The sequence below is a fragment of the Vicugna pacos genome, chromosome 5 (genome assembly GCF_048564905.1).
Source record: "Vicugna pacos chromosome 5, VicPac4, whole genome shotgun sequence".
Classification (NCBI taxonomy): Eukaryota; Metazoa; Chordata; class Mammalia; order Artiodactyla; family Camelidae; genus Vicugna; species Vicugna pacos.
Genome location: NC_132991.1, coordinates 36,339,150 through 36,355,743, shown reverse-complemented (window position 1 = coordinate 36,355,743; position 16,594 = coordinate 36,339,150). Strand labels below are relative to the sequence as shown.

General features: G+C 32.9%; 1 protein-coding gene across 1 annotated transcript in view; it reads right to left on the bottom strand.

Moving 5' to 3' along the window:
• The window catches only part of PSMD14 (proteasome 26S subunit, non-ATPase 14), an 85,900-nt gene that overhangs the window by 68,795 nt on the left and 511 nt on the right, over positions 1-16,594 (bottom strand). The window contains exons 2-3 of the mRNA XM_006196215.4: positions 10,172-10,295; positions 7,836-7,887 (exon numbers count right to left, since the gene is read on the bottom strand). Coding sequence (XP_006196277.1) covers positions 7,836-7,883 — 48 coding nt within the window. The 5' untranslated portion in view covers positions 7,884-7,887; positions 10,172-10,295. The remainder of the gene's footprint in view (positions 1-7,835; positions 7,888-10,171; positions 10,296-16,594) is intronic.

Here is a 16,594-nt window from a genome sequence, read left to right as displayed (position 1 = left end):
TTAAAGAATCAAATAGGGAAAAAGGTAAACAGAAGCATCCATCAGTATGTAAAAACTGTGATACAGACAGGTTAAAGAGCTTAAGGAATACAAAGAGAACTCATAAAAATCCTTTTGTAAAACTAAACGCTCTGCCCATTTTCATGCTACTGCACCAGCAGTAAATAAAAGTTTTTTATTTCAAATGTGATAGGCGTAAAGATTAATTGTACACATTAATCTATGTTGGCTGAAGCCACATCAGAATCTCTCTAGCAGATAAATACACAATAAAAATAAAACATCATAATCTGTAATTTATTTTAAAACAGTATGGTAATAGTTTCTTATCTCCACTTCCATTCTTGCCTTAAGTCTCATTTCCAGAATATCGAGGTTCTTTAAAAATGGAAGTCTGATGAGCATCACTCCTTTGCTCAAAAATTTCTAACAACTTCTCAATTCACTCAGAAGAGAATTTTCTACAAGGCCCTGCAGGATAGTCTCTGGCAACCTACATAGATAGTATCATTCTCTTCAACTCTAAGACTAGGGGAGAATATGGAATGCCTAAGTAAGGCAAGAAAAAAAGTTCTGAAAAATAAATTTAAATGAATTTCTGGCTTTGTTTTACTTGGCAGCTTTTAAAAAAAGTTTTACTAAAGGAAAATGTTATTTAATGTTATGCATTGACCTGTTTTGCTTTGTTTTGTTTGCTTCAGTCTTTTTGTTTTTTAAAAAGAGAGAACATCATACATGAAGTGGAAGTTATTTTTGCCTCCCTCCCTTCTAATGAATTTGGTGTGGGTTATCCAGGCTTGCGATTTACAATATGGGAGCCATTAATTACATGTGACTACTTAAATTTAAATATAATTAAAAATTCAGTTCTTCCATCACACTAGGCACATCTCGTGGACCCAACAGTTATATGTGGCTGTAACACTTAAATCAATTAAAATTAAAATTAAATAAAATTTAAAATTCAGTTCTTCAGTTGCTCCAGTCACATTTCAAGGGCTTAACAGCCACATGTGGATAGTAGCTACTGTATTAGACAGAACAGATATGGAACATTTCTCTCCTTACAGAAAGTTCTACTAAAAAGTGCTGCTACAGAACTTGTTAATACTTTTACTCAAGGGTTACATGCCCTTAAAAATGATATTTTATGTTTTTAAAATTAGCATGATTTCATATTATATGCATATATCTACAACCTAAATTTTTATCTTAATATGTTTGTAAAGTCTATTATGCATATTGAGATATAGAATCGAGATCATTTTAACTGCTGCATAATATTCCATTAAAGGCATTTTTGGCACAGATAGACATTTATATACTTTGCAATTTTTCAAAACTCCAAAGTGCCACACTCATATCCACCCTAAGGGAAAAAAGCTTACATGAGAATTTTGGCTTCCTCAAATCTTCATTAACACTTAAAACGAGAGAATTTGTTTAAAAAAATCTAATACCTGTTTTAATTTTCATTTCCCTGATATAACAGTGAGATTGAGTATCTTTTCATATGCTTGTTGGCAATTCCTGTTCTACTGATTATCATTTCATGGTCTTTTTTTCCTGAGACCTTTTTTGTCTTTCTGATTTATGTGTGCTGTGTGTGTCTTGATTTAAATGTGTCATGGATGAACCTACTGCAAATATCTCCTCTCCATCACTTGTCTTTTAAGTTTGTTTCTATTATCTTTCTTGGGACAAGAATTAGTAATATATTGAGGTAATCCAATTACCAATCTTTTCTTTTGAGTTATGCTATCCTATTTTGAGGTCATAAAGATTAAGCTTTCTTCCAAAAAATATTTTTGGGAGCTATCTACTGTGTGTCTGATATGGCCACATGTTAGTTTATTTAATCCTTATAAGAATCATCTGAATAAAGTATTATCACTCTCATTTTAAAGATATGGTAATTGAAGTTTTATTGTGGTAAAATATACGTAACATAAAAGTGACCATTTTATCCATATTTAACTGGACAGTTCTGTGGCATTAAGGACATTCACAATGTCATGCAACCATCACCACCATCTATGTCTAGAGGTTTCATTTTCCCAAACTGAAACTCTGTACCACTGAACACTAACTTCTCATTCTACTACATCCCCAATTCTTGACAACCACCATTCTACTTTTTGTCTCTAAGAATCTGACTAATCTAGTACCTCACTTGAGTGGAATCATAAAATATTTGACCCTTTGAGATTGGCTTCTTTCACTAGCATGTCTTCAAGGTTCACTCATGCTGTAGCATATGCCAGAGTTTCCTTCCTTTTTAAGACTGAATAATAAATAACCCATAGTATTAATACACCACATTTTGCTTATCCATTCAATCATCAATAAATACAGATTGCTTTTACTTTTTGGCTTTTGCAAATAATGTTGCTATGAAAATTGATGTACAAATACCTGTCTCAGTTCCCTACTTTCAGTTCTTTGGGGTATGTACCCAGACATGGAATTGGTGGCTCATATGGTAATTTTGCTTAATTTTTTGAAGAACCACCATACCATTTTCCACAGAGGCCACACAATTTTACATTCCTACTAGCAATGCACAAGGGTTTCTCTACATCCTCACCAACAGTTGTTATTTCCTACTCTTTTTTTGGATAACAGCCATCCTAATGTGTGTGTCTTCCAATACTACAAAGATTAATTTTCACAGTCAGGTCTTCAGTCTATATGGTATACATTTTTTGCATACAGAATAAGGTAGGAATCTAATACTCGTTCCCCCCCCATAAAGAAAGCCAATTGCTTCAGTATCATTTAATGAACAGGCCTCTCCTTTCCCAGCCAATTGCTTCAGTATCATTTAATGAACAGGCCTCTCCTTTCCCACTAACTTTTAATACCATAATCAAGTTCTCATATATGCATGAATTTATTTCTGGGCTTTCTATTTGACTATACTGATCTACCTGACTACCTGTTTACCAGTATAGCACTACTTGAGTCAACAAAACATGAAAATATATTTTGATATTTGGCAGTTTCTTTTTCCTTCCTAAGACTTTCTTTGCTATTCTTAGATTGTTTTCTCCTATATGAATTTAAGAATCAGCTTTCTAATTCCTGAAAATTCTGGTTGGTATTTCTATTGGAACTGCATTAAATTTATGATTAATTGGAGAGAATTGGCACGTGGTATTGAGACTCATCATCCATGAAAATGGTACTGTTTCTTCATTTATCCCAATCATTTTCCCACATTACTATATAAAATTAATCCTTTCTATATAACATTAGACCAAAACTTAAAGGACAAATAATTGGAAAAAAACATTTCTACTCCAAGACTCGTAACAGAAATCAGAAAAATAGTTGCTGGTTATATTATATATACAAAACCCAAATACTGTGTGGACTTGAGAGTTACAACAAATAAAACAGAGCATATCCAATCAATAAAGTTATTTTCTTAAGTCTAGCCACCTGAAATAATCCTTCAAAATGTAGCTTACATCTCACCACTTTCAGAAAGTCTTCTCTGATCACTAACTTACAGTATTTTCCTTTATTTTTCCATCTGGAAATTACTGGGTCTGTGTTAGAAAGATACAAACTGATAACTTACAGAGAACACATGTATTTTCAGTTTGTGCTTAATTTGGCCTATACCATGTTTCTTAAAAACCAGAGACTAGAAATATAGGGGACTTCACACAAAAATCATACAATTTCTGACTTGCAGATTGTATGTCACTCTCTTGCAGGGACGCAGTTAAGAGAGAATCCATTTCCACATTTCCTTAATTATCAGGGTCGGCAAAGCACACACTGATTCTTAAAGTTTCTACACAAAAGTAACTGGTTAATTTCCAACTCACATTCCATTGGCCAAAACAAAATCATGAGCAGGCTAATTTGAAGAATGATGAAAAAAGTATAATCCTATTATGTTCCTAGAAGGTTAGAAGTCAGAAATATTTGAAATAATTGAAGACCCTGCCTTCAAACTCTTTCATTCTACCTATCTCCAAGCTACCACTAGAATTATTTTTCAAAAACACAGATTTATCTCACAACACTGCTTAAAAAACATCATGAAAGTATAACATCTATGGGAAAAAAAAGTAAAAATCACTAACAATGACATTCAACACCGTTTATAGTCTACTCCAAACTCCTTTACCAGCTTCTTTTCCCATTGTTTCCCCTCACATTGCCTATTCCTGCCTATTCTCTCTCCTTTCTGAATACATCTTGGCCATATTCCAAAATTTAGCTCAAGCTTCATTTCCTCAATTCAGTCTCACTTTCCCTTTTTGTGGAAAAAAATTAAACTCCACATCCACTATACTTATAATTCACATTATTTATAATGAGCACTAGTATTCCCTCAAAGTAGTCAATACGTGCCAGGCACTTAAAACATAACTGCAGTGTGTCTACTAGAATATAAGGTTAAGTAGCAATGTTCTTGTTTACCCTGGTTTTCCCTATAGCCTAACACCCAACACACAAAACTCAGAATATTCGCCTACAGAATTCAAACACAAGACAAGATAATAAATGACACCGACATTTTATTTAAGGTTCATTTACTTTTAAGCTTACCTTGACTCTTTCTCAAGCTAAAATAGACCCAGAGACTTAAATTTTTAAAAGAGACTAGAGACTATGCTTTGGCTATGCCCATCTCTTGGGTTTAGTCTTGACTGTTTTTGGAAATAGTTTAGTTGCCAAGACCTAAGGTGAGATAATTACAAAGACAATCAAGCAGTCAACCTACAGCAGTAAATGCTTTTAATACAATCATCTCACATCTTTCAGGAATTTCAAGTTTGTAAGCACTTTAGCAAAGTAAATTAAAAAACACAATGAAATATAAAGCTATTAGTTCACAAATCTATCTATCTTTCTCCCTTCATTTATTTATTTATTTTAATGGAGGCACTGGGGATTGAACCCAGGACCTTGTGTGTGCTAAGCATGTGCTCTACCACCGAGCTATACCCTACCCCCCAGGTCATTAGGTTTGTTTGTTTGTTTGTCTGTTTGTTTATTTATTTATTTTAATGGGGGCACTGGGGATTGAACCCAGGACCTCGTGCATGCTAAGCATACAATCTTAATAGTTCTATTATAACATCTGCTTCTGCTTCAAACTACTGATAAGTTATATTAAAGTAGGGGATTGTGGACAGACTCAATGATTTTGGCCTGCCACTGTTCAAGTATTAACATTTTAAAATGCAGTATTAAAAAAATAATACTTCAAGTTGTTGTATAGGCATGCACATCATAATGAAGAACTAGGAAAAAGTACCATGATAAAGCTAACAGAAGAGAAAGTTTTAAGAAAGACATTATAAACAATGTATATATTAAAATCTAGTGAAAAGAGAACAAAAAGTAAGCCAACAAACTTGGCAATTTGAGCAATTCCAGTACAGTAATGGAGGAGGAGTCCAGAATACAATCTCATGAGGGTCAATGGATATTAAGGAGGTAGAACATGTGAGTATATGCTATTACTTCAGAAGTTCTGGAAATAAATGGAAGAAAAGATTTAATAGCAGCATACAGTGAAGTTTTATTGGTTTTTGGATACAGGACACTTAAACATCTTTGTAGGCAGAGAGAGGGGTCAGTAGAGATGAGCACGGTTTCAAGAGAGTAAGTGGAAGGATTAACCACAGAAAAGAGAAAGGTCATTGCTATTCAAAGAAAGTTAAGAGTCATTAGAATGGATGGAAAACCCTGTTTTACTACCATTCCCATGTTTTAAAAGGGCCATATGCAAACTTAACAGCAAGTAACCTGCCCCTATTTATAAGGAAATTCTGTCTTTTCCATTATATGGTAACATAGTATTTTCCACTGATTTTTGGAGGGGTAAAACAACTGTATCTCCTCTCCTATTTTTATTGGCTGCTATGCATTATGAAATGGAAAAAGAAGCTATTATCAATCTAAACATCTTAGACTTATTAAAAATAAACAGTACACTTAATATTTCCTGCCTGTTTATTAGAAAAACTTTACATTTCATGTTGTAGAAGCAACATCTTTATCTGTTCGTCAAATTGGTCTAGAACAAGAGTAAAATAAAATTTTAAGAAAAAAATTTACTCATTGAACTCCTAGTATTTGATAAAGGAGGTATCACAGAAATAAGAATCCCATAAAATATTCTGTTGAGCATTTCTCATTTAATTGGGAAGATGAAACACATACATGAAATAACAGATTCTCAAGCAGCATTTTTTAAGTTCAAGTAAGAACACAAACTGAGCACACACGGTCGATTAAATTATCAGAAAACAACGACAGTTTACTGAACCAACACTTAGTTTTCCACTTAATGCAAAGGTTTGCAGTGGTCATTTAGATTTGATATAACTCAATCTGTGGTCAGTAAAACCATTATTTCATGTCTAGCAATTTCCCAGCATGGATATATAATTTATTGCATCTAATACTTAAAAGTTACTTTGGAATTTAATTTTGATGCAACTTCCCTTAGAATTCCACTAAGACAACACCTGTATCTATAATTTGCAATTCAATGTGCAGTATCTATATACCACCTCAGTTCACTTCTCATATTCTTATATGTCTTAACATTGTTATTGCTAATTTCAGAATGAATTAGAGAAATTCTAGAAGCTATCCAGAATACTTACAAAAGTATGGAAGCAGCGTTACTAGGTCAAGGCCAGAAAGGCTTAGGCCTCTTAAGAGAATGTATTATACCGATCTTACAAAGATGAAAAATCATGAAGAAACATGCTTACAGTAAAGGAATGCGAGAAATATCCAAAACTAACAAGAGTAAATGAAAAATAACTGAAGTCTATGCAAGGATGTGATACAGAATCACAAAATCATTTTGACTTTCTAATAGGAAAAGGTTTATTAGTCACAAACCAGATAGACCTAATCAAAGAATTCTTGTAAAAGTGCCTACAAAACATTGAAATATTCATGAAATATCAAACAAAACTATTTCGTACACAAAATATTGAACTACTTTGAATAAAGGAAAGCAAAGTCATTGATAGTATCATGGAAATAGAAGGAACCTGGCAACTAAAAGGGTCCTAAAGGTGGTTATAAAAATACTATACCAAAATTTGGACATAAAACAATATATTACATAAAAGTCTCAGGAAAGGAACAACACATAGTCATCTGTTTTGTGAATGGAGGACTAGAAAGATAATCAGTGTAGAACTCAAAAGAGGCAGAAATTTCTTCTTTACCTGAAAGCAGGCAGAATCTCCTGAGACAGAAATCTATCTGGAGGCCCTTTGCCCAACAGCATGGAATAAGATAAATGATAACATTAAAACAACTGAAAATTCATTTTATTTTAATAAGAATGTAAAAGAAACTATATTCACCAAATTCAAAGAAAAAAGACGTATTAGTTTTTAATTTATCTACGTATATAATTACTCAAAGGAATTTATCAGCATTAAGACTGTACATACAAACATTCTACAGGTCGGTTTTCTAGATCTTGCCATTTTTACTTTTTCATGTGTTACTTTTAAAGTCTACATTGTAAACCCAGAAATAAGATATTTTGAGTCTTCTTTAAACCAAAAGACAAGTTTGATAATCTTGCATATCCCAAAAGTTTAATTCAAAGCAAACAGAGAAAATTCTTATTCCTAGGAGAAAATTAAATTAAGATAGTAGAAAATATTCTCCACATGTTAGTGTTGCAACACAGCAACGAGCAGCAAGGGAACCTTCTTACCATAAGGTTATCTGTGAGGTGATTTTCTTGGGACCGATTTCCTTCTCTTTGGATAACTAGTAAAAGGCTTGTAGTTTACACACAAAGAACTACTTAGATTCTATATACTAACCTGGCCCAGTCCAGGCATACCTCCTCCAAGTCGAAGAAGTCTGTCCATATTTCTAGAAGACAGAAACAAAGGAAAACGTTCCTAAGCACAAAAGTGTTTACTCAATTGCTATCTATATAATTCACCTTCAGTCACTCAGTATGTCAAAAATATTGGTGGTAATTACAACACAACATCAGACTTCCTGTTAATTAACACCACATATTAATTCAAGAAGCTGTCTTCCATGCTAATTAACAGACCTTATTTTACTGCTTTGGTTTTGGGTTATCCCCAGTTTTAAAGACAAGCAATCTTAGCATACTTTCAAAACTTTGCTATCATTAAGTTAATTATATTTTCTTATTGTTATCTAATAAAGTACCTGAATGAAGAAAAAGTGCCTGAAATGCTTATCATACGTATGATTGAATTTCCCTCAATTTGTCCAGAGTGTACAAATAAAAATCCTCACTTTTAAATTAAATTTTAACATCCTCATTAGTAAGTTCTGTGCTAATTAACTTACAGCTTGTCAGTTATCATCGAAACTACATGTGAAAGACATTGTGAGCAGATTATGGATCTCTGAATTAGCATCAAAGACTTTTAAAAAATGAACTCATTATACTAAAAGAAATATTATAAACATTAAATGCATTAAGATAGGGCTCTAGAACCCACACAGATATTTTGTATTATTTCAGATACTGTGAAGATATACACCTTTTTCACTAAGGAAATTCAGCTGCTGTTCTCACTCATAATTTTAGAACTAATCAATACAAAGCAGATTAACTTTGAAATATCAATCTGATTTGTTTTTTATGATAGGAACTACAAAAGACATTCTCATAAGCTTGAAAAATTTACAGAAGAAATCAAAGGAAAGAAGTAGCAAAGGTACTAATATGGCCTCAAATACACAGAAAGATTAATCAGATTATAAAAATTAATTCCAGTACAACTAAATACTTTAAACATGAAAACGATGCATTTTTTTCTACTTGAAAATTGCTACTATGCCTTAAAATTCCTCTTCTTCCTAAGTGAATACTTTGGAAAATGGTATTACTACAAATTATATTCTAACTTGAGTGCTAATAGATTAGTTTAGTCATTTGTCCATGATGTTTTACTAGTTAGCACTGCTATGCAAACCAAAACTCAATAAACTCAATACATTACATCATTACATTACTGACTAATCATGTTCGGTGAATCCTGCTAACAATTTAATCTTGGGACTATGTAACACTGTTAATGTTGTAAACTTTATTCAAGTCCACATTTAGAAAAGTACACAAATGATACAGTCATAGAATCTGCACAAGGTGAACACACCACCATAACCACCTAGGTGAAGAGAGAAAAACTTACCAGCACCTAAGAACCTTTCATGCCTGCTTCCTACCACCCTGCAAAAGTAGAATTCCAACTTCTAACGGCATAGATTACTTCTACTGTTTTTGGATTTTACATAAATAATATACTTTTTGCTTGGTTTGTTTCACTTCGCAAGTTTGTGAGACTGACAATGGATAAACTCATTTTAAAAAATGAAAAGGCACGTAAGAAAACTTGATAGTCCAGACAAAATTTCCACTCTACAACCTCAACTCATCCTCCCAATAGCAACATTTGCAAATAAAATCTCCATCAAATGCTCATTAAAATCCCTCAACTCAAACATGGCATTCAATACACAGCACTTTTTTAAAGGCTATAGACTGAAGAAAGCAAACATAAAATCCTGTGTATTTTAAAATACAAGACATTTATTTCTCTACAATATATTACCTCTCCCCTCAAATTCTGCTGGACCAGGTTCAAGCTTATAAACATAAAGAACCATGGGAAAAAAAACTTTAGACATTATATATTCCAGGCCAAAGTCAATTCCCAGCTGTGTTCAGTTTATCTGTTCCCCCTGCGTTCTTTCTGATGACTCTACACAGACTCCAGATGCTGTGAATATACATGAGCAATGTGGGGAGCAGAGGGAAAGAAAATCTGGCAGGTCAAATCCGTGTTTTTAGCAAAATTAGATGTCTCAGCAAACAGGAAAAAATATTTAACAAACTAAAACATTTAAGATAAGATAATCAGGTTTAATAAAAATGCTAACATTTGGAAATGAAACACTGATAAATGTTCTAAATCACACTAAAAAAAATTATAGAAAGCAAACAAGAAAAAAATCCTAGTTATCTGACTTTCATGGGCCCTTAAATCTGGTTATCTACCACATATTTATAATCTGATGTGTGTTAAAAAAAAAACAATACATTTTCATAGCATCTTTATAACATATCCTGAAAGAATAGGTAAAAGTAAAATACATTCTTAATTCTCACCTGGTCAGGAACTACAACTCTTGTGGTGTTAAGCTTCAATTTCTTGAGTTTGACAAATTTCTTCTTAATTCAGCTCTTGCTAATACTGGCAGGTATAACTTTTCCCAAGTTTGTTTTCTCTGTCCTAAAAAAAATTAATAAGATATAATTACTCTGAGAACTAAGCAGAGTAATATGCCAAGAGCTTTAAAAGAAGTAAAATTCTTAAAAACAAAATAGAAATCAAAATTGATTTTTAATCACCACTATGGAATGAAATACCATCCCTGGGAGTTTATGGAGCATAGTGATTAACACTGTATCCAAATTTTATTTCTGAAGTTTCTTTTTTGAGCAGTTCTGATTCTATGTAAGGACTGACATTTCATGACTTCTAGTCTTTCAAAGGTGTTTCAAAGAACAAAGAAAATTCGTTTATTTTTAAATAGAACAAAATATTTTTTCAAATAGAACAAAATTCATTCAATTGCACATTATTACAAATCTAAAATACATTATCGAATCTTAGTGGTTACTTTTCCTATATCTTGAAAGTTTGTTATTTCATTACCCTAGGAATCACTTTGTCATGTCTTAATCAATTATTCCCAACTATGCCAAAAAAGACTAAAATAAGAAAATGGAAAAACACTAAGAATCATCCCAAATGATGCAGTAGTGAAATACATTATAGCTATTGCATCATCTTCAGTTTTTATTGTGCTGCCCCAAGCATTGCTTCATCTTTTAAAGATATAAAAGACTAGAGACATCATCTTTGCAGGCTTTTTTTAGCTTTCATTGAACACAGTTGAGAATTCAGATTTTTCATGTTCCTTCCATAATGGAAAAGAGAGAAATGACAGAGAAAAAAGGAGAAAAAAAGTTTCACAATTATTAGGGAATCACAATGTGAATATAAAGAAACAAGTTAAGAGAACTCTAGTTTCTAATGATAACAACACAAATGATATAAGCCGAGGTTTCTTCCCCTCAGCTGACATTCAGAACCAAATATACATATCCAAAAAGATAAGAACTCTAATTCAAAAAGATAGATGCACCCCAATGGTCACAGCAGCACTATTTACAATAACCAAGACATGGATACAACCCAAATGCCCGTCAACAGATGACTAGTTTAAGAAGTTGTGGTATATATAGGGGGGCAGGTTTAGGTCAGTGGTAGAATGCATGCTTAGCATGCACAAGTCCTGGGTTCAATCCCCAACACCTCTGTTAAAATAAACAAATTAATTAATTAAATAAACCTAATTACCTCCTCCCCCCAAAAAAGAAGGTAAGGTGTATACACACACAATGGAATATATTCAGCCATAAAAAGAATGAAGTATTGCCATTTGCAGGAGCTTAGATGGACCTAGAGTATATCATACTAAGTTAAGTCAAGTCAGACAGACAAAGACAAATATTACATGGTATCACTTATATGTAGAATCTAAAAAATACAAATGAATCTATATACAAAACAAAAACAGACACAAACACTGAAAATAAACTTATGGTTACCAGGGCGGGGGGATAAATTAGGAGTATGGGGTTAACAGATACAAACGACTGTACATAAAATAGATAAGCAATAAGGATTTGCTGTACAACACAGGAACCCATAATTCAATTATATTATAATAAACTATAATGGAAACTAATCTGGAATACATATATATCTGAATCACTATGCTGCATACCTGAAACTAACACAATATTATAAATCAACTAAATCAAATACTTCAATTAAAAAAAAAAGTCTCCAGACATAGCCAGTTGTCCCCTGGGAGGGCAAAATCATCCCAGTTTAAATCCACTCATATAAACAAAATCTCAGACCACTGACAATATTGTAGATCAATTTCCTCAAACTTAAAAAACAGTGAGTGTTGGAAACAGCTTGAGAACTCTTCAAAAAGTTCAAGAAAATCCAGAAATTCTACTCCTAGGTATATATCCAAAAGAACTAAAAACAGGTATTCAAAACAAGTACATGTACATGCATATTTATTGCATCACTATTCACAACAGCGAACAGCCAAAGGTGGAAACAGCCCAAATGTCCATTAAAGGATAAAAAGGTAAATAAATTCTATGTATATATACAATGGAACATATGGAATATTATTCAGGTATAAAAAGAAATGAAATATTAATACAATTTACAACGTGGATGAACCTCAAAACATTACGCTATGTGAAAGAAGCCATGCACAAAAGGTCACATATTGTATGATTCCATTTATATGAAATACCCAAAATATATAAATCTATAGAGACAAAGTGCAGACTGGTGACTGCCAGAGGCTGGGGAGAGTGGAATAAAATGGAAAAATTGCTTAATGGGTCAGGGCTTTTACTTTAGAAAAATGGAAATGTTTTGGAACTAGACAAAGGTGATAGTTGCATAACAGTCTGAATATACTAAATGACACTGAATTGTTCACTTTAAAATGGTTAATTTTATGTTATGTGAACTTTACCTCAATAAATTATTTTTTAAGAGACTGATGAGTTGAACAATATAGTTTCAAGATCAAAAAGGAACTATGACATTCTCATCCAGTTAGTATTCAAAAGGACTCTATCTCACACTATTTTATAAGAACCCGTTTTGCTAAAAAGGTGTGCAACATATTCTTTTCTCTTTTATAATACGTTCATATGTGGATAAATGCTGAAGTGTACACAAAGGTGAATAAAAGGAAATAATGTAGAAATTTTAAAAATCATTGGAATAACTATATAAATTGGTGTTTATAAATCACAAAATAAAACTGTTTTGTGAACAAAGATGATGGCCATCCCCTCTTCAACAAAATTATAAGCTATGTTTTCAAAAGGACTTCATCAGAGATGATGAAAAAGTTCTGGCGATGGATGGTGGTGATGACTGCACAACAAAGTAAAAGTACCTAATGCCACTGAACCATATGCCTAAAAGTAGTTAAAATGGTAAAGTTTATGATATGCATACTGTAACACACATACACACATACAAAATATTGCCAGTGCAAGCAGAACCATAAGAAAAAATGAGCTAGGGTCTATTAGAGACATATTTAAAATGTGAAACTGATCTTTACATGATGAGTATGTTCCAGGTTCATGCAAAATGAATGATGAGCACTTAATTACATTCAAACAACGTTGTCCATTTCAGGCATATATACCTTTAAAAACAGGAATATACGGAATAAAAATGGGTATGCACTATGCTTAAACTTTATTAACATTTCTGATATAGTTTTTTTTCTTTACTATGCCTTTAATTTTACTTCTGTAAATTACTCATAAAATGACTTAAAGGTGTAAAAATTTTAAAAGGTCTACTGGATCCAGATGGTAAATGCTGATGACTCTTTTCCTTCATACATGAGGTTAAGACCTATGAGTCTGCAGTCTAAGTGCCAGGATTCAAATCCTGAGTCTAACACTTATTATTAGCTCTGTGTCACTGGGTCAGTTACCTCTCTTAGCCTCAGTTTCCTCACCTTCAAAATGGGGATAATGATAGTGTCCACATCATAGAGTTGTTTAGAAAATTAAAGACAATGAACACAAACAACATTTAACACACTACTTGGCATATAGTAAGTAAACAATGACTGCTAGCTGCTCTTATCAACACTACCATCCTATGAACATAGCTATGGATCATCCAACACAGATCCTTCTTCCCATATAGTTTGTCACTTAGTGAATTTCAAATCACTGGGCGTATTTCACAGTAGTACATGAATCACACTGGAGAGGAGGGACTTGCACTTTGCAGAATTTAGCAAAGGGGTTCATATAACATAAAAGAGAATACTTCCAATGTTTAGAAATAAAAGCAGTACAAAAGGTCTGTGGATCTAAACCATTTTTACACCTATCAAAAAGCACAAGGCTCAAAAGCTCATTTATGGTATGATTAACTAAAACACTACTAGATAACTATGCCTACTATGCCATACATGTTTAGAATCCTAATTGGTAAAAACAGTATAAAATAAGTATCAGTACTTTCAAAAGGATAATGATTTTCAACTTCATCTCCCAAATGAGTTAATAGCTAGTTAGAACCTGATATGGTGTTCATGCTGGAATTACAATAAATCAATTCTCAAATATTTACAGAAAATATATGGAATCATGAATAACCCTAAAAAACAGATCCTTCAAAATTATCTTAATCTGTATTTGGAATGTGACAATTTTTCTTAAACTTCTCAACCTTTTCACAAGGAATGCTGGTGTCTGATAATTCACAAAATTCAAACAAAATCATGAAGCCCTTAGCTGTTTGGGTTTATCATTCTGTTACCTAGTTCATTTTTCATTTTTTACTCCTCAAACCATGCTGCAGTTAAATACTATTACTTCTCAGATTGATGCTAACTCCTTTTTTAACTACTCCATATTTGAGATCTCACTGTGTTTTTAATTCCTCTACTCTCTGATTTATGGAAAGTAATTAGAAATTTCTTTCTCTCACTTTCTTAAGGGCTTTCTTCAGTGGAAGAAATAGAGTCAACATTAAACTTAATCATATAAGTAGGATTTTGAAGCGTCATCTCCCCCAACCCTTTAGAACAGTGAGAATAGAATTGTCATAAATATCCTCTTGCGCTATCTCCTAATTACAGTTTTCAAGTAAAACATTTATTAAATATTACCTTGTATATAAGATGATACAGACATAGAGCCACTAAGAAATTCTGTGGCTTTCACTGAAAAGAACTTACAATCTACCTAGGGAGGCATGGTATAAACCCATGGAAAATACATAAAGTGAAGGGATAGCAGTGTGGAACTAAAAAGGCTCTGGAGGCAATCAGACCTAGATTTGAATCCTGGCTTCATCACCTCCCCTCTCTATGATGTGGAACAAGTTACCCTCTTCTGGACTTTAGACCTTATCTATAAAATGAGGATAATACCTTTCTTGTAAATCTGTTGTAAGAAAAAATACAAAGCACCTAATACAGTGCCTGAAACATTCACAGGTACTCAACAATGTTGTCATTGTTGTTATTACCATTATTATTTTAGAGCCAGAAGAGATTTTTAACCCAGTACTCATTTTACAGATGGGGCTACCAAAATACTATAAAACAGAACGTGAATGTCAAATGAGTGCAAGAAACAGGGTACATGACAAGTTCATGAGTAACAAATCATGAGTATTTAGGTATGGCTTTCACAGATAGACACTGACCGATGAAACAAACATTGCTATCAAATTGAAAGCAATTAAGTAAAAGCACAATTATTTCTTGTTATTGATTTTCAAACATGGGTTCTGAAACTAGATATTAAACACAAGGTTTACAGACAAGTATAAAAATAGAATAAATCCATATCGGACGGGTTAAAATCCAGCTTTTCACTTAGTACAGCAATATTGCTTAATAGGCTCTAGGGGAAAAAAATCTCCCAAACTCAGAAGGTGAGTCTTCATTGAACCATCACGACTTCAAATTTTCTTCTGTTGACCAGATGTAATTTTGTTCTGGGACAAATTCAAGACACTGTTCAGGCTTTTCACTAAATACAACTTCACTAAATGCATCTTGTAGTTAATTCTGAGCCGCTACATATTTTAATCTCCTCAAATGCACAATAACCCACTAAGTTTATATGTTTAAAACATACATAATTTAAACTTTAAATGAGTCAGTTGCTAGCTTTATACGACAAGACAAGGCCACTATTATGCTAATCATCGCCACTAAAACTGTACTCAGTTTTTGTTATTTCAACATTATTAGCAGCTGTCTTCTTGCTTACTCATAAACATTAAGTCAGTAGCACTAAAAACACACTTTTGTGAGCAGTGAAAAAAATTTTTTCACTCAAGAACTACATTTCTTTGCTAATTTTTAAAGCCTTTTCCCTGCCTTTCCCATTAAATCTTTTACCAACTTTTGATTATCATATTAATTTCAAGAATCTTTCTTTGGTCACTGGATTTATATACAAAATTTTTCGAGAAGTTTACATCTTTCTTCTTTTACCTGACACAAAGTAACGCCACCAGGAAAATTAAGTTCCGAGAAGTAACACACAGCAACAGATTTCTACTTTATTAAAAACAGGAAATGTAATCAATTCAGCAACAACTATTCAATTGGAACAACCTGAAAGTTAAAAGACATAGCAGGAATGAACTACACTTTGTTTTGAAGAGTTTCAAGGTTAAAAACCACCGCATCTCTGAGGTTTTTGTTTTCGAAGGGAGTTGAAAAGCTAACACTAAGAGAAAAGGGGTCAAGGCCTATGGTTAGGACAAGGGATAAAGCAAACATGCACTCAACGGGAAAGTTGATTTGTATTCTCTAGTGCTTGTTTACTGTCTGGTGGGAAGCTTTTCAACACACGGGGCAACTATCAACAGAGCACAGACAGAGGCAAAAACAAGGGTTCTCCCAGTACGGGGAGGAGAGGTTC